Consider the following 27,426-nt stretch of genomic DNA (forward strand, 5'->3'; position numbering starts at 1 on the left):
CGCGGCAATGGGGAGTGCCACCGCAGGGACAAGGGGGGCCCCCCGACCCACCGCCAGTCTTGCAGCCCAAGGTCTCCTTCTCCTGCAGTATCGAGGGCGGTGGCGGCAGCAGCTCCCCAAAAGCAGCCTAGGAAGGTGCCACCGATGGGGTCGAGGTGGGCCAGGGTGTCAGAGAGCCCTGCGGCAGCAGTGGCAGAGGCAGGACAGCGAAGGGGTGCAGCTGCCCAGTCACCGCCGCCTCTCCGGCCTCGTTCAGCACAACAGGCAAAAGCAGTGGCGGCAGGACGGTGAAGGGGCGCGGCTGCCTGGTTGCCGCCACCTCTCCGGCCTCATTCAGTGCGATGGGCAGAAGTGGCGGCAGAGGCAGGACAGTGAAGGGGCGCAGATGCCCGGTTGCCGCCGCCTCTCCGGCCTCGTTCAGCATGATGGGCAGAGGCGGAGGCAGCAAGATGGTGAAGGGCGCGGCTGCTTGGTTGCCACTACCTCTCCGGCCTCACTCAGCATGATGGGCAGGGGCGGTGGCGGTAGGATGGCGAAGGGGCGTGGCTGTCTGGTCGCCACCTCTCCGGCCTCACTCAGCATGATGGGCAGAGGCGGCAGTGGCAGCGGCGACAGTGGGAGGATGGTGAAGGGGCACCGGGCAGCAGGTGGGGAAAGAGCTGGGCAGGCGCCACGGGGGAATCTCTTGAAAGAGGCCTCGGAGATCCGTTGCCTGCGAGATGGCCAAAAGGTGCAGGCGGAGAGGGGAACCTACCAAGACCCCCGGAGACCCCCCCGGACTAACAGAGGCAGTGGTGGAGCAGGGCAAGGGGTGACCCTCTGGGCAGGGAAGAGGCATCCTGAGACTAGCCTACCTGCAGTTCCTTACTCAGGTTCTACCACCTTTCCAGCAATCCTCCCAGTTCTTCCTCCGCTGCCACCACGTGCAATCCGAAGAAGAAAAGAGGTTTGTGGGCAGTCCCACAAACCAAAGAAGTTCAACCAATCAATTCAAACTTTGTGAGAAGACTGCACATGGTGGCTGAGGACAGGGAGCCGCAGGAGACAGCTGAAAGAGCCGCATGCGGCTCCGGAGCCGCGTGTTGCTGACCCGTGAACTAGACATATCCAATTCCAGCAACTGTTCCTTATATGTTTTAGCCTCCAGTCCCCTAATCATCTTTGTTGCTCTTCTCTGTACTCTTTCTAGAGTCTCAACGTCTTTTTTACATTGTGGTGACCAAAACTGGATGCAGTATTCCAAGTGTGGCCTTACCAAGGAATTGTAAAGTGGTATTAATACTTCATGTGATCTTGATTCTATCCCTCTGTTAGTGCAGCCTAGCACTGTGTTGGCTTTTTTGGCAGCTGCAGCACACTGCTGGCTCATATTTAAATGATTGTCCGCTAGGACTCCAAGATCCTTCTCACAGTTACTACTATTGAGCAAGGTACCCCCTATACTATACCTGTACATTTGGTTTTTCTTGCCTAAATGTAGAACCTTACTTTTTTCATCATTGAATTTCATTTTGTTAGATAGCGCTCAAGTGTTCAAGTCTGTCCAGATCCTCCTGTATCCTAAGCCTGTCTTCTGAAGTGTTGGCTATTCCTGCCAGCTTGGTGTCGTCTGCAAATTTGATGAGTTCTCCATCTATCCCCTTGTCCAGATCGTTGATGAAGATGTTGAAGAGCACTGGGCCCAGAATAGAGCCCTGGGGCACCCCACTACACACTTCCCTCCTTGTAGATGCAGTTCCATTGAGGACCACATGCTGAGTACGGCTGGTCAGCCAGCTACGGATCCATCTGGGGGTGATGCTGTCTAACCCGCATTTTTCTATCTTATCAATAGGTTGTGGTCTACTTTGTCAAATGCCTTACTGAAGTCTAAGTACATTATATCCACAGCATTCCTCTGGTCCACTAATTTTGTACTGGAAGTTTTTAAGAAGAGACTGGACAGCCATTTGTCTGAAATGGTGTAGGGTTCCTGCCTGAGCAGGGGGTTGGACTCGATGACCTCCATGGTCCCTTCCAACTTTTATTATTATTATTATTATTATTATTATTATTATTATTATTATTATTATTATTATTAGTTTGGCATGATCTATTTTTGACAAACATGTGTTGGCTTTTAGTAATGACTTTGTTTGCCTGTAGGTGTTCGTTGATTCGTTGTTTGATTATCTTTTCCAGAATCTTCCAAGGTATTGAGGTCAGGCTGATAGGTCTGTAATTTCCTGGGTCCTTTTTTCCCCCTTTTATTCATGTTGGTTTTTGTTCCTTGTAAGACTTTGCTTCAGGTTGGGTGGTTGTTTATATGGAAGAATGGATCTAGCATCCAGGACTTCAGAATTAAAAGCTAATAAAAACAGAATATCATATATCAATTAAATTACCATTTTACATGATCAAAACTTCTGACTGCTACAAAAAAATGATGAATTGCTTATTCCATAGGGAATTAATATCACTTTTAAAGCGGATTGTGGTTTGTGCTTATTTATGTCTATCTATTTTGATTCTCTTCTCTTTTATTTGCTGGATAAGATTGTAATAAATAAAATGAAATTGACTATTACAGTTAGGAAATCTTTAATTAAAATTATTTTTAAAAAGTAAATCAAAGTAAAATTTCAGAGAAAACAGTGTTATCTACAGTCCCTCTTATAACCAACAAAACTACTATATCTAAATCTTTATTCATTGGGTAAATTATGCCTACTGTGTGATATATTCCTTTAATATTCAGGAAATAAAATGGAATTTGTCATAGAATTATAGATAGTGTTTGAAGGTACCCTGGAGATCATCTAATCTAAACTTCTGCCCAGTGCAGAAATACACTACTACAGCATCCTGATAGTTGGTCACTCAACCTTTGTTCAAACATCTGTGACAAAAGGAGGTATAATGCCCCCGAAGCCACATTTTCAAAATACTTTTCTTAATCTGTGCCCTGGTGGCCTTAACTAGGCAGGAAATTCACATAAGAGTCTAATACAAATCATTGATTTTGGAATTTAGTCCATTTTTATAATAGTTTATTTAGGTTCAGGATTTTCCTAGATAAGTATCAATGTTCAAAGAAAGTAAGCATATAGGCAACCCTCCTTACCCATTAATATTTAAACAACTCTCTGGTTTTTTTCTGTTAAAGAACATTGGGGGATAGGGTAAGTTTTTACCATCTTTTGCCCTACCTAGAATAATATCTGGTCCTAAAGTCAAGCAAATTCACAGTTCTGAACATTCTCCACCATCTATTTAAAATGGTTCTCTTAATTTTTTGTCTTTAAAATATAATGTATATTTTTTTCCAAAAACAGACAGTAGAGGGTAGCATTGCACCATGCATCAGCTTTCCATAAATAATCATGTTAAACAAATTGTGCATCCCTCTGTAATAAATGCTACTACTTATGAGTGACTGTTATAGGGCTCTTCCATGCAGCCAAGTTAAAGTGAAACCTACAGCTCCTTGGTCCAGCAGAAAAGTATGCCAGCACAATGAATTGTGTCATCTCCGTTGCTGTTCTCTGTTTTGCCACAGTGAGAGGATTGATGAATGGTGTTGTCCTTACCAATTTAATCTGAGCCAAATTAAGGAAAGTGACCGGTTGATTTCTCTGGCTTTTTCCCCTCCCATCAAATGTTACTTGTCAGCTGGAGAAGCAAACACAAATCACTCTCCCTAAACAATTGTGAGGTGAGTATTGATATCATAGGTGAATGCCTGCAATAGAGGTTTATCTGCCTGTCAATTTGCAAATCGAATAGTGGAGGGTTATATCTATGAGATGTGAAACTGTACAGAGTTCTCCCAGTGTTACTGCTCATTCCTATCTGTGATCTGTCATTTGGACCACAGTATTTCTGAACACATGTCTAGTGATCTTCTAAAGGACTACTAAATCTATGATAGAAGTGGTTATAAATTTTTTTGTTTAGCATAGAGATGGTTGCTGGTTCACAAAGCTGATTAGAACTCCCCCCCCCCAAATCACTATTTTTCTGAAACATAAGTTTTCCTCTGCTGCTTTTTTTAAAAGAGTAAGTCCAGTGTTTTACTATTTTAACATTTTTATTATTTTTATTTTATCAGTCACCTGAGGCTTCCAGTTAGTACACCAATTTATTTTGGCTATTTTGGAGCTGGGGGCATAAACTTTAGATGACTGGAAAAATGGACTTATTTTAAAGGCAAAGTGAAAAAAACACCTATGCTTAAACAATCATAATTTTAAAATCAAACAAAACAAAATATTATTGCTGACTTTTAATAAACTGTAAATATTTACCCTAAGGATGCTGGGGCAGGGGGCTAGAAACCTGCAGTTGTGTAGGTGTGGCTAAACTATGGTTCCCAGTATCGATCAGGATTATTCATACTGTGCTTCAGTAGCATCTGAAGAGTCTGCCTGCTTTAAGAAATTCAATCTCTATCCGTAAGCAGAACTATAAGAGCTTATTTTATGTAAAGAGGAACCAGATTGGATATTTTTGTTCTTGGAATAAAACTAATACAACAAAAATGCAAAACATAGAATCTGTAGTTAAATGAGTCCATATTTGAGAAATACTGGCAATCAGCTTGTTTTTTTTAATATAATATATCAGACTCTCTCTTCACAGCAGCAAGGGCTGGAATGTTTGTGGACTGTCAGAAACCACAGCTTATTAATGACTGGAAATTGTTCTTTAGATACTGTTATTAACAAGCTCTCAGAGATACTCAGCAAGGGCAGCTCTAAGAGCTTTCAGTTCCACCAATAGAAGGGCTGTTAAGAATTTCCAAAGAAATAACAGGAAATCAAATGTGGTTAACAACAGATTTTGATTTATGCTGTTTTAATTGATTACATGATTAAAAACCTCTCTAGTTACTGAACATTTCTTTCAAATCTTTTCCAATCTAGAGAGTTTGTGGCTGTGACCACTTGTTATTTGGGCAATTCTCACTGTAACTGGATGTACAGTGTATTATTCAGTAAAACAGCCAAGAAGAAAGTTATTTAAATTCTTCTTATAAAAATTGATCATTAACTAATTATTTATCTTTCTAAACATTGCTTGCAGTGCATCAAACATAAGATATGAGAGTCTGATTTACAATGCCTCAGAATATAAGCCCATCTAACTAAATGCCAATGATATTGCTTGTCTGCAGGCAAAAGTCTTCCAGCCCTTTTACTTGAATTCATTTAATTAGAGATTCATAAAACTGAAAGTTGACTTAGATACTTCTACAGCAATGGAATAAAATGTAAATAAAATCATTTGATGGAAGGTGTTCTAGACCCATTATTTTTCTTGCATGTTGCTATAAATACCACATAATGATTTCTTCTACAAATTAAATGAAAACTAGGCATCAGGCACTTTTCCCTTTAATTAGTGGAGACCTATGAATGCAAAGGAGATAAATATTGAATTGTACTTTTCTCATGGCAGTAAAGAAACTGAGTAGGAGGAAACCGTTATCAGCAGCATGCTTTCCAAAATGAAAGATTAAGAAGGAATTTTTGCAAGGAACAAAATGCATGTGGGTTGATAAGGAAAAAGTAATAACACCTTCAGTTGTGCTCAGGACAAAGCTCGGTATGTTTATACACTTGGAGAAAACTTCCTGTGGCTTGGACACAGCCTTTTCCGGATTGGCGTTCTCTCATATTCTGCACCTCTATTGGTGTTGTGCCTTTCATTTCCTTTGGCTTCAGACAGTTTGGGAGCAGCTTTTGTTTTCTTACCCTATATAAATCAGGACATTTTTTTTTTCTGAGAAGAGACATTTGTTAGAGATAGGAGGAGTTATATTAAAAGATTTACTTAACATATGAGGACAATTATGACAAACAAACGTTTATTTCAAAAAGAATTTATGGATTGTGCTAATTTCTCCAATTATCAACTTCTAAGGATCTCTGGTAAAAATAGGGAAAATTTAAAGGATTACTTCTGCATTAGTAAGGCTGGCTAGTCGCATGCAGATATGCTCGGCCTGAAAAGTGATGGAGGGAAAGAACAGGAATAGCAGCCTTTCAAGACCCTTCAGGCATAGAACATACTGGAAAATGTTACATTTTTTTGTAAGCATCCCTCATCTCCATATCACATAAAATTAGAGTGAAGGAAGAAATATGCTTGTGTATGTCTAACTGTATTGGACATTATCATAAATCTCAGAATGTCCTTTAGATAGAGTTGGGTGAATGGCTTCATGTTTTGAAATCATATCCTAAAGCTGGGAGACCAGGACATAATGCAGACCACAGTGAGTTTGCAATAACATGAGAGACTTTCCTTTATTCAGAAATAAGATAGTTATGTCCAAGCTACCACTTCCTTAATTTCCTGAATTCATGTCTTTATATGCCTTATTTAGAAAGATTATTTGAAAGACTCCCCAGGTCTGCCTTACCATTTCCACAGTATAGTGCTCTCTTGTCCTCTTTTTCTTTTTCCACCCATATTATATTACTTTTTTTGGTAATGCTTATTTCACCAGCATTCAGTCTACAGAATGATGCCACAGATACCAATATGACCTTGGATACCTCCCTAACATAATGTGTGAATGGGTACTGCTTCACTTTGCAGATCTATCTCAATTAAGGAGTGATTTAATTTCAACTGATGTCTTGACTAAAAGAGAGAGAGAGAGAGAGAGAGAGAGAGAGAGAGAGAGAGAGAGAGAGAGAGAGAGAGAGAGAGAAGGAAGGAGGGATTCATCATGACTCTATTATTTTATCTGGCTGATTTGCAGAAGATACGTACCTTCTGCATATATGTGCATATATGAAGAGAAGAAACCATGGAAAGTTCTCAAAATATTTCAGCATGAGTCAGCCATATGTAGCTTTTTTGGATGCTGGGTAATGTTTTGTTCTGCAAAGCATCTCTTTGAAAATGTTCTGTATCACTGAGCTACAATCCAGTGCTCAGTTTGGATGAGTAGCTTCCTGATAAACAGCTGTTTTGATTTCTCATTCTCCCCCAAGATAACCATTTCAGAATGGCCACAATATGTTCTCAAATGTTCAAATGGGCTCATTTGTCCCTTGCCGCCAAATTAGATATTCCTTATGGCATGGTCATAAACTGATCAACAAGATAGCCTTAGATGGGTTGGCACTCAATATGTTACTGCAGAATTGCTGAGGATCTTTTGAAATATAATGGTGTTTATGATGCAGCTAAATTAAAGTCTTTGGGGGCATATAGTTGCTGACGTTGCCATACAGGAAAAGAAAACCCAAAGCTGCAAAGGCAGAATTACAATGAGAAAATGGAACATAAACGGCATGAATGTAAGAAAGTTCAACAGTATGAAAAACAAAACAAATCAACTACACCCGGGCTTCTTAGGCATTGGTAAAGTGAAATGGATTGGAACTGTGCACATTTGGTCAAAGAATTAAACTGTTCATTGCTAAGGAATGCAAAACAATGAATAGTGTGGTTTCATAGCCAGGAAAGATATAGAAAGGCAGTCTTTGGGTACAATGCAGTCAATAACTGAATAATATGCTAGTCTTTGTGAGCAACCCTTTTAAGATTGATTATCAATAATAAAGGAATCAGTAGTCAAGAAATAAACCACAGACATTTGATAGAATTGCAATGAAGGCTTTGGAAAAGATACTTAGATGCTCTATCAAAATCAAAATTGTATAAGCAATGTTGGACTTTGAAGAAGTATGATAAAAAAGTTATTGATGCTTTTGAACTTTGGTGTTGGAGAAAATTCTTGAATATATATGGATATCCAAGCAAATAAATGGATCACACACAATGATATTTCTGCAAAAATCCTGGTTCATGTGAGAGATGTTTGTGGCCTTTATCTTGCCAAGAAGTCCTCACATTCCCATAAATGGTATTCTAGTGGCGTGAACAGCTTCTAATTAAGTCTGTCTTAAAAATGGACAACATGGGAAGAAGCTTGCTATAATGTGCAAAGAAGGCCTAACACAAGTCATGAGCCATTCCTGTGTATTCTGATTTTTTTCTTACACTATCGTAAATTATGCTGTCGTGCCTACAATCATTTAATCTTCGTATCTTTGCAAAAGAATACCTCAGCTGAAAACTTACTTTTGCCAAGAATTCAGAGACAAGCTTAAGGCAAATCATTTCTACGCATTACAGCTTTTCAATTAAATACAGCAAACAATCAAAACAGCATTTTGAAAATCAGGTATTAAGTAACAATTCCAATATACATGCTTCTTTTATATCATATTAACAATCATGTTTGCTAATCTGCTAAATAATTGATTCATTCTCTAGCACCAGCACTTGGACAATACCTTATAGTAATAGTAGTAAAGTTGGAAGGGACCTTGGAGGTCATCTAGTCCAACCCCCTGCCCAGGCAGGAAACCCTACGCCATTTCAGACAAATGGCCGTCCAGTCTCTTCTTAAAAACTTCCAGTGTTGGAGCATTTACTGGTTCCAACCTATCTGGACAAAAGCAGATTAGGGAAATTTGAATTAAAAAGAAGAAATATCTTCCTTTCCCTAGTGGGCTACTTATTTTTATGTTCACCATCCCATATCTAGCTAATTCTTCCAGTGACAAGTGTAAATAAGGCAGTATTCATGTTAGGTGTTCTTGAATTATTTCCAATTTTGTTTTAACAAACATATCCATGATAATTAGTATAAAAAGATAATTCATTTCAGAGCCTAGTCACATTTTTGTTCTGCATTCTGTATTCAAATAATAATCAATACATTTCAGAATGGGCACCGAGGGGAAGAAAGGCAACGGAGAAAAATATTTGGGGGAAGAAAAGAGGGTTAGAATACTTAATTTAGCCAAAAATATATGACTATTGTGATCTTAGATATGTTTAAGCATACAACTTAAATATAGCTGTATTTGCATTTGCATTACATTTACAAATATAGTCTCACATGTTTTGTTTGAAAACTATATTCAAAGGCTCTATGCCATCATATAAATGTCTATTTAGAAGCAAACTGCATTGTATCCAAACCCTAGGATGTTAAAATAGGATTCTAGGCTCTGAAAAATGGACCTCCAGTTAATGTAACTACAATTGATGCCACCCTTTATTTCAATGTAATTAACTATATCTGGATTAAGAATAATATTTCAGACTTATTTCCTTTAATTTAAAAAAATATCTGTGACTTTTGGAATTCAAAAGATATACTTGCTGTGAATTCTGATAGTAACAGTCCCAAAGCATCTAGAAAATGCTATGTAGGAAAAAGAGTTGTTTGCTTGTTCTTATGTACAACGAAAACAAAGTTTGAAGGAGACAGAACATTTGAGATTTAGGCCAATTGCCCACTATACTGCACTTTCATGTTACAAAAGATGTCTCCTAATATTTCCTATTGCCTTTAAAGGGAAAAGGTACTCAGTTCTTTCGAAGTAAGCAAAGCTAATGAAGAGTTTATTTTGTGTTAAGAACTGCTTCAGCCATATTTCAAAAGGCTTCTGATGAGTTACAATCAGTTTATGTTATATACAAATTGCAGCACAGCACAAATGCAGAAAGGCAGTAATGACAGTTTTAGCTGGAGATGAGGATGGGTGGTGATACTCTACCAAAGTCTAGGGACTTTCAGCTGCATACTACTCTGAAGTCCTAGATGTTATATCTCGGTTATATTTTAAAATTAAATTAAAATTACATTTTATAAAGGGGAACATGTCCTTTCTTACTCTAAACAGCATCAGATAGATATTAAACAACTCTCAAACAGTGAAAAATCTTTAATTTCTAGAAAGCATGCCTTGTGTCTCCCTGGATGAACAGTTGTGAAGGATATGACATCTAAAAATAGAAAAAATAAAAAAACCTCAAACTCCATGTTTATTAAAAACATATCCAATTCCATTGAAGCAGTTTGCTAATTTTACAGTGTTCATACACAAATGCTGCTGCGTCAGCCCCTGAAAAATGTTTTAGTATAAGATAGTAAAGCTTTTTTTAAAAAAAGGTATTATGATTTTATTTAGGAATTTTTGGTCCTAGCTCTGCTGTTAAGTGCAAATTGAGCTTTTCCAGCTGCATTAAAAAGGTCAGAGTATTTTCACAGTTCTGTGTCAGCCACAACCTGGGGCTTCGTTTGGTGTCCATTTTTCGAGGATGGCTGGCCAGTCCCATTTTCCCGAGCCCCTCCATTGAGATTTGGTTTATCCTGCAGGCCTGATTGTTCTTGAGAGGCTACAGGGATCTCAGGATTGCCATGGCTATCATTTTCGATGTAATAAGGATCTTCACCCTAAAGAGGTTGGAGGTACAAATAATAAGAAAATTCAGAGTTAAACTAAGCTGTTCAAAAGTCAACAAAGTGACTTATATAGAAAATAAAATAAATATCTGTTCTTTCAGTCAGGCCCTTCAATCAGGGATTTAGAAAAGTATTAAGATCATATTCCTGGTGGGGTGAAGAGGGAAATCTTGTTCATGTATGAAGTATATTTCAGTGGCCTATGTGATCAATGATAATAATACAAAAAATTCAACATAAATATGTACACTTAAACATGTACACATAAACACTTAAATATGAGCCAGCAGTGTGCTGTAGCTACCAAAAAAGCCAAGATAGTGCTAGGCTTCATTAACAGAGGGATAGAATCAAGGTCATGTGAAGTGTTAATACCACTTTACAATGCCTTGATAAGGCCACACGGAATACTGCATCCAGTTTTGGTCACCACGATGTAAAAAAGATGTTGAGACCCTAGAAAAGTACAGAGAAGAGCAACAAAGATGATTAGGGGACTGGAGGCTAAAACATATAAGGAACGGTTGCTGGAATTGGGTATATCTAGTTTAATGGAGAGAAGGACGAGGGGTGACATGATAGCAGTGTTCCAATGTATCAGGAGTTGCCACAAAGAAGAGGGAGTCAAGCTATTCTCCAAAGTGCCTGAAGGCAGAACAAGAAGCAATGGATGGAAACTAATCAAAGAAAGAAGCAACCTAGAACTAAGGAGAAATTTCCTGACAATTAGAACAATTAATCAGTGGAACAACCTGTCTCCAGAAGCTGTGAATGCTCCAACACTGGATGTTTTTAAGAAGAGACTGGACAGCCATTTGTCTGAAATGGTTTCCTGCTTGAGCAAGGGGTTGGACTAGATGACCTCCAGGGTTTCTTCCAATTTTATATTATTATTATTATTGATCATCGCACAGTCAGCCAGATGTTCAGACTGGATTTGGCATTTTGTCTACCTATCGAGTCCTTACCCAGGACCTGGGATAGGCAGATGTGGATTTGATGGTATTACAGATATCGTCGCAGGATGGAAGCAGTTCCTAGTAAGGCCGCCTTTTGCAATTGACTAATAGCGAATTTGTCAATGCCAATGGTGTTCAAGTGGTGCTCCAGTTGTTTTGGGATTGCACCCAAGGCGCCTATGACTATTGGTACTACCCTTGCTTGCTTTTGCCACAGTCTTTCTATTTCTATTTGTAGGTCTTTGTATTTTGTTATCTTCTCCAGCTCTTTCTCTTCTATTCTGCTGTCTCCAGGCACTGCCACATCCACTATCCAGACTTTTGGATGTGGCAGTGCCTGGAAACAGCAGAATAGAAGAGAAAGAGCTGGAGAAGATAACAAAATACAAAGATGATGATGATGATTATTATTATTATTATTTCAATAAAAGGAAACATTGGATATAATACTGAGAATCCAGTATGCAATTTCATTGTTTATTCTGGTATCCAGGGTTGGAGCAGAAAAATTATTCATAGCTTACTTCCAGAAATTTTTTACAATGGAAGCACCAGAAAATTAATCTGGAGTATTTTTGCTCAGAGAACAGATTTTAGCAAAAAGCTATGACGTATTCCCATGAATTGTTAAGAGGTCTTGCTCTGACTCTTTGCCTATAATCTCACCTGCATCTATATTTATTGATTATAGAAACTGACAGTAATATCACTAATTTGCAATAATGGAATGATAGTTTAGTTTCTGAAAGCTAATGTAGTCTACATAATGTATAGTCCAGAAAGTAAATAAATGGAATAACAGGACATTCATTAGCTATTGTTGTGATGACAATTTGGCATTCAATTTGTCAAGATTTTATACTGTATGGTAGGGCTGTAGATTGCTTTGGATTCAGGTCTGGAAAAAGACACAGCTTCTGTAAGGTGTTGCAGGTGCTCATCCCAAATGTTCTAAAATACCTTTTGAAAATTGTCTATGAAACTGTACAGAGCTCTGTTTGCATTCCAGGTTAATGAAGGTGACCTACAGAAATTCATTGTATGACAGATGTTATTTAAAGAGAAATATATTTTCCTTAGAGAGAAACTTTTTTAAAAAAAATATTTGTGAACAATATTTGCACATGCCCAAATATATAGTAATGGAAGAATAGCAATCCTGTCATTTTTCTCTGCAACTGCTATTATATGCCTTGAACTTTCTACTTGTTCTGCCAACTATAAGCACTAACCAGCCTTTCTCCCATAGGACTCCAGCTTCGTCGTTTCATAAGATAATATCCAGCCAATCCCAAAAATGCCAACAGCAGACCGATGGTGACCAAGGCAATAAGGGTCCTCCGAGAATGGACCTGGTGAATCTCAGTGCGTTCCTGTTTGTGGGATTTTATCCCAAGCTAAAAGGAAAAAACAAAATAGGTTCAACCAAAGAAGCATGAAAACACCTGCCAGGAATGCAAATAGCAATTTGCAATTTTGTACCCTAGTCTATTACAGTTAATCTGTTACAATGTCAGGTAGCTTGAAGGCTTTCACTTTGAAATACTCTCACACCTTTTTTAAACAAGACATAGCAAGAATCAGGAAAGGACAACCTAACAGCTCCAAACTGTTTAGGGAGTTAAAATATCCTGTTTATGGGGAAGTGGGGCTGACAAAATGCCCCATTAAACCTTAAGAACAAGCCTTTCAAAAAAAGTTTTAAATAGCAAGTTCTTACTAAAGATTGAAGATTCTATGATCCTTGGTCATTTATCTTTCTGGGCTGGTGGCTTCCTGGAAAAGCGGAAGAGGCAGAATTAGCCTCTTCTGGGAGTGATGAATTATGTGATGCTTGGGCAACAACTTGAAAACATCCCAATAAATTTGTGTGTTATCACTATTACATATTTCACCTATTGCATATAATACAGACTATTTCTTTACATCATGGTATGACATTAGGTCTGAGGTAGACTTACAGAATATAAAGTAAGACAGAGAAAGCAAAAATAGAAAAAAAATAAAAAAAAACCTTTGAAGGGAATGCAGAGAATGAAAAGGCACAAAAGGGGAGGACTAACGGCAACAAACAATTGCAGACAGATTGGTCACATGTGCCAGCTGGCTATATTTCAGACTAGACAAGTACATTGGGAGTAAAGGAAATACAATAATAAAAGGATGTGGATTGAGGAAGAGGATTATATAAGAAAGAACAAACTAGTGTAAACAGCCAACCACCAGTACAATAAATGTTGCACTCCATGTAAACCTACCTAAACAAATTCTAAGTCTAATTCAAAAGTGAGACACAATAGGCGGAATAGTACTGTCCATTTTGGGAGGAAAATCATAGCAACATAAAAGAAAACCCCATCAAATCTCTTAATCCAAAGTAATTCAAAGCACCTCATTCACTGATTCTTTCAAATGATTCAAGAATTCAATCTGAAGACTCAGTGTGAAAATGTGAATTGCTGAACCTTTTTGAAATTGAATCTCACAGCTTTAGGATATGTTTGGGAAAGTAGTTTGGAAAGAGAGAAGAAGTCTTGTGTATTTCATATGTTTTGTATGTTAAGTTACAACACGAAGGAAACTAATTTTCAGGATGCGATTTCTGGAAACTCTTGGAACTTCTTTTGCACTATATATTAGAACTCTGCACATTTTGAAAGCCATTTATGTCTTTCATGAATGAAACAATTCCATGAAAACAATTTCACTTGTCTTTGGAAAAATTCTGTGGCAATTCCCATAGCTAAAAGTGGTTTCTTCACATGCAGGGTAGATGCACAAAAGCCAATGGAACTGTTGGTTGATGTTTTGATAACACCTCAAATCCAGGAAAATGCATATTGCTTAATGTTTAAAAGTGTTACATTTTGGTCTGTTTTCTAAAAATAGTGAATTGGAAATTGGTTGGGAAACTCCTACAGTTAGTTGCTTGTTATAACAATTTGATTATTATTAAAATATTGACAATTTATTCCACATTCTTTAGGAAAATATACCACTGTTCATTTACATGATTTTAGTCATACAGGATCCTGGCATACAAAGCATACTATTCAGATTCTGTAATATTTTAGGTTTTAAATTTTTTATTCTGTCTCACCCAATGATATATATAAAAGCATGAATAAATTACCACTTTCAAATCAGGTTGCTTGTCATCCAGAAAGCCATACAATGCTTCTGCACCTATATTTTCTAAAGCAAAGAAAAACTGAAATTTACTTTCAGAGCATATTGGAATTATTTATCAAGCAAAGAAGCGTTAACATTTACAGCTTCACCTGCACAGATTTTATTCAAAGATATATATGGCTTATACATCTGTGGTTTATTAAATAAGCCACAATTGACTAGAATGATAAAATATAGCATCATCATATACTGCTGATACATAGTGTACACCATAGCCATGAGTAGATATGCAGTAAAATTGTTAACTGACTCCCTGGAGATTGTTTGGGTCTGGATGAGGAGGAACACACTTTAATTGAATCCCTCCAATAAGGAGTGGCTTTAGATCTGCAAATCTAACAATTGCAGGGAACATCCATTTTTTAAAACTCTAAACAGGTTGTATTTCTTTGTTAAAAAATGGTTTGCAACTTGAGAATTCTCCTATTTAATTACCAAATGTCAGATAAGCCTTTTTGTACAATTACAACTTTTTTTCTGGATTTGGAGGACTTCCTCATAGTCACTAAAGCTGTAGTCACTTCTATTAAATCATTGCAAAATGCTCAACATGGAATGACCCTTGGAAACTGCAGCTGAGCAGCTGCAGTACTAATGGGAGTTGCCTTAGTTTCCAGCTGAATTCTGGATATGATTTAAGGTGGTAGTTGTCACATTTAAAACCTATATAGATCTGATCCTGGTTATCTGGCCATCTTCTCCTTAATTCATTTGCCTGTCCAAACAAATCAAATAATATACCAATAGCAATAGCACTTAGACTTATATACCATCCCATAGTGCTTTACAGCACTCTCTGGACAGTTTAGAATCTAGGTCCTCATTTTACTGACCTTGGAAGTAATGGAAGGTTGAGTCAACCTTGAGCAGGGCCGGATCGAACTCCTGGCAGTGGGCAAAGTTAGCCTGCAATACTGCATTCTAATCACTGTACCACCAAGGCTCCTAAATAAATAAAACCAACACTTCCGGGTCCTATCACTCCAAGATTATAACTGATGGGACCCTAGAGGCAGGCATTCTTTGAAACTCCCTTCCAATGGAAGTGCCATATCATTTTTAGGCTCCAGGAAAACTGAAAATCAACCCATTTTGTCTTGCACATGAAGAGTATTTTTTTTAATTGAAAGATAGGGCACACTATATGTGTGCTTCTGGAAAATAATTATATCTGTTTAAGGATTTGGGGAGCATTTTATCTATTTACCTCTGTTTAGCTGCCTATGAGAATGGACAAAATGCAAGCATAATAAAAATACATAAATAAGTTATAAGCAATTGTTTGCAAATCAAACTGAATGTGTTTACATAAATTTAATAAATACATTAATAAATAAAATGCTGAAATAAAACCAAATAACACTATGGCCCATGCAATCAGTGAATCCAGTCAGAGTTTCCAATTAGTATTTGAATATTCTTGTGATATATATACCAATATTTGTTTGAATTTAGTAATGACAGGAAGGTGGGGGGGAGGGGTTATAATTTTTTATTTGCTGCTGGCCACCACATTTAGCTGATCTTCAAAAAGCTAAGCTGGAATAGATTGGTTAGCACTTAGATGTGAGATCACAAGGAAATCCCATGACCTCTAGACTAACTGGGAAGTAAACAAACAAACTAAATCACTTCCTGACCTTAATTTGAACAGAAGTAACACCTAATTGAGGACATCTAATACATTTTGAAATAGTTGGTTTTTCAACTACTTTCTGCATTCTCCCACACCCCAATCTAACAATGAAGAAGATAGCAAAAACATTGGGTTTACTTATCTTGCTAACCTATAGCAAGGGTTGCTGGATTGGGGCTAATGTGTTATATATACTTGCTGGATTAGGGCTAATGTATTTTATATATAAAATTTGTCCAATCAGCCAAAGATAACATTATGGTTTCATTCCACATGTGAAATCTAGTCAATCTTAACAAGTCACTCATAGCTGGTATTCAACTTGATTGCAAGCTGTAATAAATCAGTTCAACTAACCTGTATTGTTAACTGCAAGCAACAGCATGCATTGGTGATTCACATCAGAGTCAGCCAGTTCAATAAAACATGGTACTTCTTTTTTTTTGCAAACTAATTTGCTCAATCCCTCCCCCTTGTTTCTTTTAAAGTTTTCCTAAAAACAAAAAAAAACAAAATAAAATAGTGTTACTTCTGTAGAACATTTTTTCTCATTTGTTTTCTTTACATTAACCCAACATCCAGTGGCAAATTAATTATCACTGGCTTCTGTAAACATAACAACATTCCCATGAGCTACAGTTTATCCTCCCAATAGCAGCTATTTGTGGATTTCTTGGCTCAAAATCTACAAAGGTTAAGAGAAACCACAAACATTAAGAACAATGTTCCAAGAAGGCACAGCAGCTCCATTTATGGAATTACTATGTCCTATTATGACTATCTAAAATATATGCATAGGAACATTCTTTATGGTATATTAATGGGCACTTCTCTTAAATGAGACAGATTATTATAAATTATAGCATGTGAAAGCAGACCTACAGAAGATAAGACAAAGTTTAGAGCATGTTTTAGTTATATGCTTGGGGTTCTTAATTTGCTTTACTGAAGTATAGTGGGTGAAGAGGATTAGATGTCCGGTTGTTAAAAAATAAAAACAGAAAGAATATGTACTGAAATATTTGTCAACACATTTCTGTGGATACTGATTACTAATTAAATATAATTTAACTTGCTGATTAAATAATTAATGTCATGATAACTGTTCATTCTGCAACTATATTCTGAATCAGCCAAAGCAGCTCTTAATGTTTTGAGATTATGAGCACTGTATCCTTCTCCACTGTTACCAGGCAGGAGATGAGGGAAATAACAAGCACAGAGTTCGCCTTCCTGTTTCAGAAACGCCTTGCATATTTCAGATGGTTCTTTTATGGCACATTTTGCAAGGATAAAATCTTCCCACATAAAGATTAAAATAAAATGTCGCCTTTCCCAAACAGTTGTGGAGGAGACAGGAAGAAAAGTGTGAGGCTGTAGTTATTTCCCCTCCACTTAGTCAATTTGGACATCAAAGGAGATGTACAGGTCAGGGTCAGACTCAGAAAAGCTAGGCTACAATAATCTAAAGCAATTTAGAAATATAGGCTGGTTCAATAAGTTGGAAAAAAGATTGAGTCTTCCTCTGGTTGTTGAATATTTTATGTCTAGTATATATTCAGCTAGTAGAATTTTCTTTAATTCTTTCTAACATTGTGGAATTTGGAAAAAAATATGTACAAAGGGTGGAATTCTGTTCATCTGTTTGTTCATCAGCACAATAATTCTAAGAAAACTGGCTAGAATGACACCAAAGAGAAGCAGGTAAAAGAAAGTTTTTAAATGGGCCAGAATTGCTTGGGAGCTGTGGAGAAAAAACATTCCTGGTAAATTATGAAAAAAGCAATTGGGCAGCTGCTGAGAACTTTCCTCCTGCCTCTCAGAGCAGGACATATGCAATATCTGTTCTACAGCAAACATACACACACAAAATGTTATTGTTGGAGTTGCAAGAGAGCAAGGACCATTTTCTCATGTTGTGTCTGTGTGGAAGAATACTAAACTTCCTGAAATTCTGCCCTTCCTTAAATCTCGTGCAATGGAGCTAACTTGTAAAATTTCATGGCTGTTAAAAATAAATACTTCCATGTGCAATATTTAATTCACAGGTAGCATCACTACAGAGGAAGAATCTACTTTTAATCACACTCTATTATACAAGAACCATCACCAGCACTTCCCCTTAAATAAAACAAAAATATAAATGTCTGTCTGTCTATCTAAATAATTATCAGGGAGAAATCTTCCATCCAAGTCCACTTTGAATTACATATAATTCTTGTTTAAAAATTACAGTTGGACACAAGTAGCTTGATTGTTAAGCAAAGCAGCTGATAAGTTAATCTGCAAATATCTTAAAGTCTTACTTTGGCTTTTCAAAATTTGCAAAGTTATGTTTTCATCCTTGTCATAACTGCAGTCACAGTCTGAGCCAGTCACTAAATGAGGATTCCCTGTATCTAACTTTCTACTGGCTGGGACATTCATGGATAGATAAGCACCTAGAGTAGGATTTTAAATATCAATCTATTTAGGATTTCGGATATCAGTTCATATCTTTAGGTGGTTTAATTGGCTTCACAAAATTCTCAAATGGTGACTTAATGTGACCCAATGGAATAAACAAAAGCCACACAATAGAAGTAAAAATGTAAACAATCACAGTATGTATTATGCATGGAAAATGGAAAAATGAAAATAAAACCTAATCAAACCATTCCCACAAATATTAGTTCAGGATACTGAGGAAAAACCCTTATGTTTTTTTTCTTTCTTTTCTGTGGAAAGAATTGTTGAGAAGATGTCAGAGTTTCCTTTCTAGTGAATGAACTAGCTTACTGGAAAAAGCCTGACAGAAAGACAAACAAGTGAAAGAGTTCATTCAAACTATTTGTGGCTCAGACACAGCAATCAGTCTTAAAAATAATGTATGAGACAAAGTAAGAAGGCCTGATCCCAATTTCCAGTAAAAATTAGCCGAACTATAAAGCTGCAAATTATGTGTGTGTTCAGGACGATAATACATTATAATACCTTTTCAGTTTCTGTGGTAGGTGAAAAAGATCTCTATGAAGAAATGTAGGTGCACATAAACCTATATGTTTAAACTGATGCCTTCTAGATATATCAGCTACCATAATCTCTCTCCCATTGATGGAGGCTGGTGCAAGATTTTAGCAATTAGGATAGAATAATAATTACTATAAAGCAATAAATTATAAAGTGACATTTAAGTTTATAATTGGAATGTTCACTTATGAAAACAGATTTTGCTTGAAATTGTTTCATGTTTCATTCTCCTTATGAAAAATTATAAAAATAGATGATTCAAAGATGAATTTTATAATAGTTTCCTGTTCATCATACTATTATAGTACCATCATCCATGTTTCCTCCAATAGCATGCATGGTCATCACAATTAAAGGAAATATTATGAACCGGGTTCTTAGTCATCCACTGAAAATTCTTGTTCATGAAAAAAAAACAAAAAACCCTGTCCATATACCAGTGAATAAAAACAATATTTCAGATGGAAATCAAACATTGGTTTGTGACTTCCTGTTATAGACTATATTATAATGCTCCATGTTGACAAATTAATATTCACAATTATTCATTAGGTAGTTAATAACTATTTTGCTTATTATGTCTATGTTTGAATGCTACATAGAGCATTATTAGCCAATATAGCACTATTAGTCAATTGTTAATAGTTTAGAAAAACCTACAAGCCATTAGTAATATCAGGACTGTTATTGAATAATATTATCAATGTTTTATCATTGGGGATATGTTAATAAGTGATTTCCAAGGCTTACAAGCCTGTATCAAAAGTTGTGATGACAAAGCCAGAACTTTAGTCTAAAGGCTACATCTGTACAATATTCACAGCCTGATTCATTGTAGGCTGTTTTCCTAATTTGGTGTCTTTCAGAACTTCAGCTTCCAGGCTTTCCAATCAATGATTTCAATAAATACATTACTGGCAATGTGTGAAAAGCTGGCACTAGAAAATCTGTAGAATGCGTAATGTTTTTAGATGTTTTAAAATATGAAATGTCTACTTTTCCTAGGCATTGTATACCTAGGCATTATGAAGAATGATAAGAGCGTCCCATTTTTGGCATTCTATAGATTTCCTAGGCATTCTATAAAATGCTAATTTCACACATTGACAGGAACATATAAATTATGTCAATCCTGCAGAGGAGTAAGCCTGGTTCTTAATTATGTACAGTAACTCATATAACAATAATGATCAAATCTGATGAAGTTTACCTAATGCTGATCCCCAATAAAGTGTGTAAATGAATGGAGCTAAAGGGTAGATAACCTGCATTATATTATCACAATTCTAAATAAATTATTGACACAATTGTGTTACTTGTTTTTCTGCTTAAATATCAACCCATTAGGTGGTGCCTATGCTACAAAAGTGAGCTCCTGCAGGAGTTTATTTCAGCATAATTCTTGAAAAGCTTTCAGCTTAAATAAATTTCATACATTCTGCCACATTTCAGATCTTTTAAAATATTATTTTAACACAAACTTTCAATGCATTGTGTGCTCAACATAATTGCTTACTGGCTTAGCTATAGTACAACTCAAATTGCAAAACGTTCATCTCAAGATTTCAAGACAGAAATTTTGTGGGCCTTGAAGAGAGGCTAACCTCCCATTTCTGGACCTCTTGCTTTACCCCAACATTCTGCTGCCTGAAAAAACTTTTCTCAACCTACTGGTTTTAACACTTTCTAGTCAATGTCTAATCAATTTCGCAAATCTTTGCGACCTCCCCTCCAATTCAGCTTAATTTTCCTTGTTATAAAAACAGGATACCACAAATTCTTACCTTGGTCTACCCTCCAGGATATACATTAAAAACTAACCACAATAATGCTAAAATTAAGAAATTGGTATCCAGACATCATCATGCAAAAACTTACTTGCTTCACAATATCACATAGAAGTATGGAGTGATTGTTTCACAATCTCACAGTGCATATTTGATCACTTATCCTTCTTGCCTTTTGCCCAGATATCTATGCTTTCCAGTTATTGGGCTCAAATGAGCCATTACTCTCTTTCCCCTTCCCTCTTACACCTTAGAGAAGCTTTATGCTGTTCCTACAAGTATGGATGCTGTAGTGGAAAAAGTGCCTGGTGTGTAAAAATGATGCTGGAATCCATTAGACAATTTATAAACTTAATAAATGGAATGCATGAAGTATTAGGGGCAAAACATTGTCCAAGTCTAGAGCCAAATGGGTCATGACGAACTGAAATGCATGCGGTTTTGCACTGAATAGAAACAATTACATTTATTGTTTAAAGATGAGTGGAGGATAACCCTCACTTTTTACTTTTCCAAGTTTGATCTTTCATAGCAAGAAATTATAGTCCTCCCCACAACTTTTTATCTTAAAGCAAAGCAACCTCCCCCTCCATTGTAATGAATGCCTCCCTTGCCATTTTCTCTCCCTGACTACTTACACAGGATTGGGCTTCGTGGAGTTCCAAGCATACCACTTCAGTGGCAGGAAGCATCTGCTTGATTTTCACACATGTGATGTTGAACTAGAGAAAGAAAGGATGGAAGAGTGTATCATTGAATTTCTCTTTGTCTGGTGTCATTTGGCTATTCATTTGCTAATAGCATTTCTGTGAAATAACCAGTTAATTGATATGTGCTTGAAGGGTCCTTGGTGCTCCCTGAGCTTGGTTGTTGTCTTGCAGATGGTTCATTACCCAAACTATGTAACATCATCACTACTAGTCTGATGATGTTATCTAGTTTGGGTAATGAAATGTCTGCAAGAAAACAATTAAGTTCAGAGAGCACCGAGGACTCCTAATTTTGATTCTGAATTACATATATTCTCCTTTATTGATATGTGCTTATTGAATAATTCAAGAAAAAAGAATAAACAATGTTGCTAAAATGTGACAGAAAAAAGCACAAATATTTTTTTCTTGTGGAAAAAGTAAATCCTAAAGTATAACAAAAATGATTAAAAAGATCTTTTTATGCTGACATGTAATTTTAAACAAATAGATATATTAAGCAGACAAACCAGCAACTTGGTGCAAAATTGACCACAAAGAAGGTATTAGGCAACTATCTCTGAGAAGGCATTTCTACAATAGAGATCCCAACATCAAGAAGGCTGTTTCTAAAATACTAGTTCACCTTATATGGTGGGGACACACTGAGCCATACCTGTGAAGATAGGTTCAGGCTGGCAGCCATATGTGGGAAATAATTATCTTAGGAAATAGTCTCATGGTTCTATTATGTTAGAAAACTTTCAGCTCTTTTCTGAAAGGAGACATAATGCTATTTGTCTGATGGAAGCATATGAAATTTTGGATTCAAAAACTTCATATGATTCCATCAGACATATAGCACTATATGGCTGAAAAGACCATTGGTGAATACAGGGTAACCTAAAATGGAGATATCAAACCAAAGAAACATAAACATAAATATAAATTTTATCCAGTAGAAATCATAGGTGAACTTCCTCAAAGGTAATAAAACTTATCAGATTTATGAAAGAAGGGTTGGATTATGCTACTGTACTGTTCCTACTGCCTTAGGAACATTGTAATTCCAATACCGAGAACAGAGTCAATGTAAATTCAGACTAAGTCCATGTTTATGCAACAACAATTTTTATTGCACTGAATTAATTTTATTTGTACTCAGATACATTTTCATATAGCAAGATAAGACTATGTGACAATTCACATTTTTCTGAACACAAAATAGTAGTAGTAGCTAGTAAAATGGCCATGTAGAACACCACATAGTTGAATCAATGTTTGAATGTCAAATGCTATAAAAAAATCTGAATGTGGGAAAGCACATTAGAGAAAACCACAGCTGGGAGTTGTAAATTTATGTTCCCTCTTTCCTGCACATGTGTGCTTTCGGCAGTTTGCCAATGAGCTGTTGGAGCTTCCTTTGCTGAGGAAAAAAGTTATGTAAACACATCCATCCTCTTGCACCCACTTCCCCAATAAATTGAAATAAGAATAACAATAGCCTAGGTGGGATTCAAAGAAATAAATGGGCACCTATGAGAATCATCCAGGAAGCTGAAGAATATAGGGTGGCACATTTGCAAAAGTAACTAAAATGCCATGTTGATGAGACTGATTAATATATCAATCATTGATTTACAATAATGATCCCAATAAGGAAAATTAATCACTTTTCTTTTCATATCAATCCTAAATTTTCACAATCTTACCATCACATTGTTGTTCTCAGTCATGGATGTAATAAGAAAGATGGTGGAATTATATGTTGTTGGCTCAGTAGGACCATGTGTTAGAAGTGATGTTGAGCTTAAATTATGAGTCGTTGTCTCATTGTTAATAGTCACTATTGCATTCCACTGTGTAGTAAATGACTTAGCTGTTGTATTTGGTGAAGTTAAGCTTATTCTGGATGTGCTGGGCACAAATGTCTCTGGCTTGGTAACATTACTTGATGTCTCTGGAAAGAAATAAAGGACTTGATTGATGGATAAAAATGCCAAATCCAGTCTAAACATTGGTTCACTAACAATAATACATGGTCAATTTCTACAAAAGATGAAGGGAAAGTGGATAAAGATATAAGATTTCCATCTGTCTATTACAAAAGGCTACATTACTTGGATCTGCATATATACTAGGCTGGTACATTACAATATCCCAGTTTCTTGGGAGGAACTTGATGTGTATGAAGACACACACCATCTAAAGAACTGGCAGCTGTGCTTTCACATTTTTGTGTAAATAATAATAATAATAATAAGCCCTTGGAGAAATACCCAAAGGGCTGCCTAGAAACATGGAAATTTTGAACTTATTAGATCTGAATATTGTGACTTTGCAAAAAACCACCTTACTCAGAACTGCCTGTATACTCATGTGCTACCTTAACAGCTCTTAGGTCCTTGGTTAAGACTTAAACTGTTAAGTTTTTACCAGTCCCAGACTGTGAATCAAATTGATGATGATGATGATGATGATGATTAACAACAACAACAACAACAACAATAATAATAATAAATCATCTTACTCATCCTATTAGTTTTCTCATAGCTGGCTATTCTTTTAATAGGTTATGAGTGTACACTTAATGATCTCAAATAGCACATTTTCACCTGGAGCTTCAGATGAATCAGTCAGCCATACCCAAACATAGTTTGAATAATCTCTCTCAACCATTCTAACCAGCACAATATCTTAATCAAATAATGATCTCTAAGAGTTTTCTCTTTGACTAGATTTAATACCTTCCCAACAGCTGTCACTGAGGAGGAGATATGAAGAGATTCCATTTGAGTGAAGACTGTGTCCCTCTGGCACAGGAAAAATACTGACATTGAGCCATGTTGCATTGTGTTGTGTTGTACTGTTCACATTATGTTATTTCACATTGGAAGCTTTTATCCCTATGTTTAGACTAATGTCCTAGTCACTACTCAGATTCATTTTCTCTTCATCTATTGCTATCTGTTCAGTTGAACTTTATCTTACTGAACATAGCTAAATGTTGTCTTTTTGTCTGCAGTATTAGCTGTAATTTATTAATAATCATGTTTCAAATATCTATTGATCCAGACAAAGAGATTGTTTATTGTTAATTTTAGTCTATTTTTTTAAATTGTTACTCATATTTAGGCTTCACAGTTCTGAACTCTGCTCTTTACTTTCATGTCTCACTATTTAGGAGTTGTATGTCTTAATTTGAATTTATTTTGAACAGATCTATGATAGTGAAGTCTGATCTGAACATTTCAGATGTTTAACAATACATTTGCATAATAAGCAAAGCATTTTATCACTAGCTAAACAATTGATTTAAAATAATAGCCTGGAACTGGGAGAGGGGAAGTGATAAATTGATATCTAGAACTAAAATTAAAGTATACTTATAACATCTCATTCCTGATGAAAGGTATTTAAAAGTTGTACAGTTTCTTGAGAAATTGGGAAACTGCACTAAGAATTATTCAATGAAAATTACATTTCAATATTTTTTTCTTTCTTTCATGTAGGTCAGAATTTTAGCAGTCTGAGAAAAGATGGGGAAACTCTGAGAAAACATAAATGGCAACCCTTTGAGGAAGTTATGTTTTTATCATAAATGAATAAATGAGTCAAGCTACTTCCATAGAAATGTTGAAGCCAATTTACCTTCTAGTGATGGAGCAGTAGAGTTTAAAGAGGTAAAATTAGAAGCAGAGGTAGGAGCAATGATTGTTGTCAACCTCTCAGCAATGGTAGCATTTGGAGAATTAGTTGAATTAGTTTCATCACCAGAGACTGGATTTTCTAAAAATGAAAAAGGAAAGAAATGAAAAATATTTATAGTTGTCTAGTACAATTTGACGCTGTAGAAGAGGTTTTGATGAGGCTCAAAGTGGAAATGCTGCAATAACAAAAATATGGAGTCCTTTTCCTTATTGTTCATGGTAAAAAGTTTACTTGATGCAAATAAAAAAAATTGCATATTTGCAAGAATGGTGACTTCTCAACAAATTGATGTTGCCCGTTTTCCTCTTATACATTGGCACAACAGAAACTGATACAGGTTAATTGTTTATTATTATTTACTGGACAACCTGTGCTCCAAATGCTATCAACAACAACAAAAACAACAAGAATAATATTCAATCTAAACAGAAAAACAGAATGACCCTTTGTGGACAAAAAAGCAGTGGGAGTGGAAATGACTTACACCTTCCTGTTGGTTTCCCCATTGAGTTTCCTTGTGGGAAGTTGGCAGGGAGTTTCAGAAACCTTCCTTCCTTCCTTCCTTCCTTCCTTCCTTCCTCCCTCTCTCCCTCCCTCTCTCCCTCCCTCCCTCCCTCCCTGGGAAGCACTAGGGGAACAGGAAGGGGAGAGAGAGAGATCAATGTGGGAAAGACATGCTACTGGCTCAATTGCTTATACATTGGCTTAGATCAGCGGTTCTCAACCTATGGGTCGCGCCCCCATTTGGGGTCGATCGACCATTTTTCGGGGGTCGCCAAAGGCAGCGATCCGCCATTTTCTCCCCTCCGGGGGTGCTGCCGCACATGTGCGCTGCGCATGGGGGCGGCGGCATGCCTCCGGGGGCAGCGCCGCGCATGCGTGCCATGCATGGGGCCGCGCATGCGCATAACGCTGGCTTAGATTAAAGTTATTCTGAAAAAAATATGGAAAATGTGAATTTCAGGAAGAGTTTTGGGGAGGGAATCAACACAAGAAGGCATTCAGGAAGGCAGTTCTAGGAGTATCTAATCCAGGCCAGCTTCTTCTAGAATGCAAGGGTGGAGCAGAAGCCCTTTGGATGATTAAAATTTACAGGAAGGGATGTGACAGAATATAAAAGCAGATAAGCAAGTACATCCCATGGAAGAATTTCATGTACCCCTGAAGTCTAGCCTTTGAAACCTAAAGTGCCTCTGCCTTGGGAGATCTTGTTTTGCAGCAGTGGACCTACATGCCATACAGTGGGTGGGAAGATCAATTTAATAATGGGGATTGCAATAGGAACACTACTATATTTTCTAATTTACTGTATATTTCTCTTTCTAGACTATAAATAAGAAATATATCCACATTTCATCAGGAGAGATCATGTACCTCCAAAGCCACAAGCATGTAATATACACATGTAGAAAGGTATACTGAGAAAATTAATCACATTATACTTTTCCCCATTGCAATTAAGCAATTTGAGAGTGGGAGAACAGGTGGAAAGGGCAGGCAGACAGCTGAGGCTTCTTGCTTAGGCACCAGGGTGGATGGCAATAATATAAGCAGTCCCTGATAATAAAAACTTGGGGACCCATTGCACTGAAACTACAATATCATGGCTAATACAGGGATAAAAAGTCAGGGGTCTTTGTGATTTCCCAAGCCATAGAGGTGTGCTTCCCACATGCAATTCCTAATATGAAAGAAGAGGGGAATTATTTCATAGATATTTTTATCCTATCCTTGCTTGCTTCTTTATTCTGGTCCAGTTACATCTGGAATGCAATCAATCAACATACTCCTCAAAGGTCAAAAACAGCTCTTTGCTGGAAACTCTTGCCCCAAAATGGAAGCATGAGAAAGGTATCTAGAGGTCTGAAATACATAAAGGGATGAATATAAGTATGTATATATGTTTATATGTTTATATGTATATATGTATATATGCATGTATGCATATATGTATAGGATCAAATGCTATCAATACCCATCTGAAATCTTAGGTTGTCCTACCAGGGACAAAATTAATATAGACAGAAACCATATCAAAGGACCTGAGAGGAAAAAAAACAAAGACAGAAAATATGGGTCATCTTGAAAATAGCGAGAGTTTGATTGACTGGAAGAGAACCAACTGAGAATCAAATCATGAAGACAACTTTTAAGAATTTGGACAAATAGGGAAATCAAACAG

The 27,426-nt window shown here is 36.7% G+C and overlaps 1 protein-coding gene across 1 annotated transcript in view; it reads right to left on the reverse strand.

The window, feature by feature from the left end:
- Nucleotides 1-9,400: 9,400 nt before the first annotated feature.
- CD34 (CD34 molecule) overlaps nucleotides 9,401-27,426 on the reverse strand; it is a 32,048-nt gene continuing 14,022 nt past the window's right edge. Inside the window, exons 2-8 of the mRNA XM_039320079.1 lie at nucleotides 25,185-25,322; nucleotides 23,246-23,493; nucleotides 21,483-21,566; nucleotides 16,406-16,541; nucleotides 14,354-14,415; nucleotides 12,453-12,617; nucleotides 9,401-10,252 (exon numbers count right to left, since the gene is read on the reverse strand). Of these exons, the coding sequence (XP_039176013.1) occupies nucleotides 10,061-10,252; nucleotides 12,453-12,617; nucleotides 14,354-14,415; nucleotides 16,406-16,541; nucleotides 21,483-21,566; nucleotides 23,246-23,493; nucleotides 25,185-25,322 (1,025 nt within the window). The 3' untranslated portion in view covers nucleotides 9,401-10,060. The remainder of the gene's footprint in view (nucleotides 10,253-12,452; nucleotides 12,618-14,353; nucleotides 14,416-16,405; nucleotides 16,542-21,482; nucleotides 21,567-23,245; nucleotides 23,494-25,184; nucleotides 25,323-27,426) is intronic.

This window comes from Crotalus tigris, unplaced genomic scaffold (genome assembly GCF_016545835.1).
Source record: "Crotalus tigris isolate CLP2741 ecotype Arizona unplaced genomic scaffold, ASM1654583v1 scf7180000023618.1514416, whole genome shotgun sequence".
In the NCBI taxonomy this organism is placed as follows: Eukaryota; Metazoa; Chordata; class Lepidosauria; order Squamata; family Viperidae; genus Crotalus; species Crotalus tigris.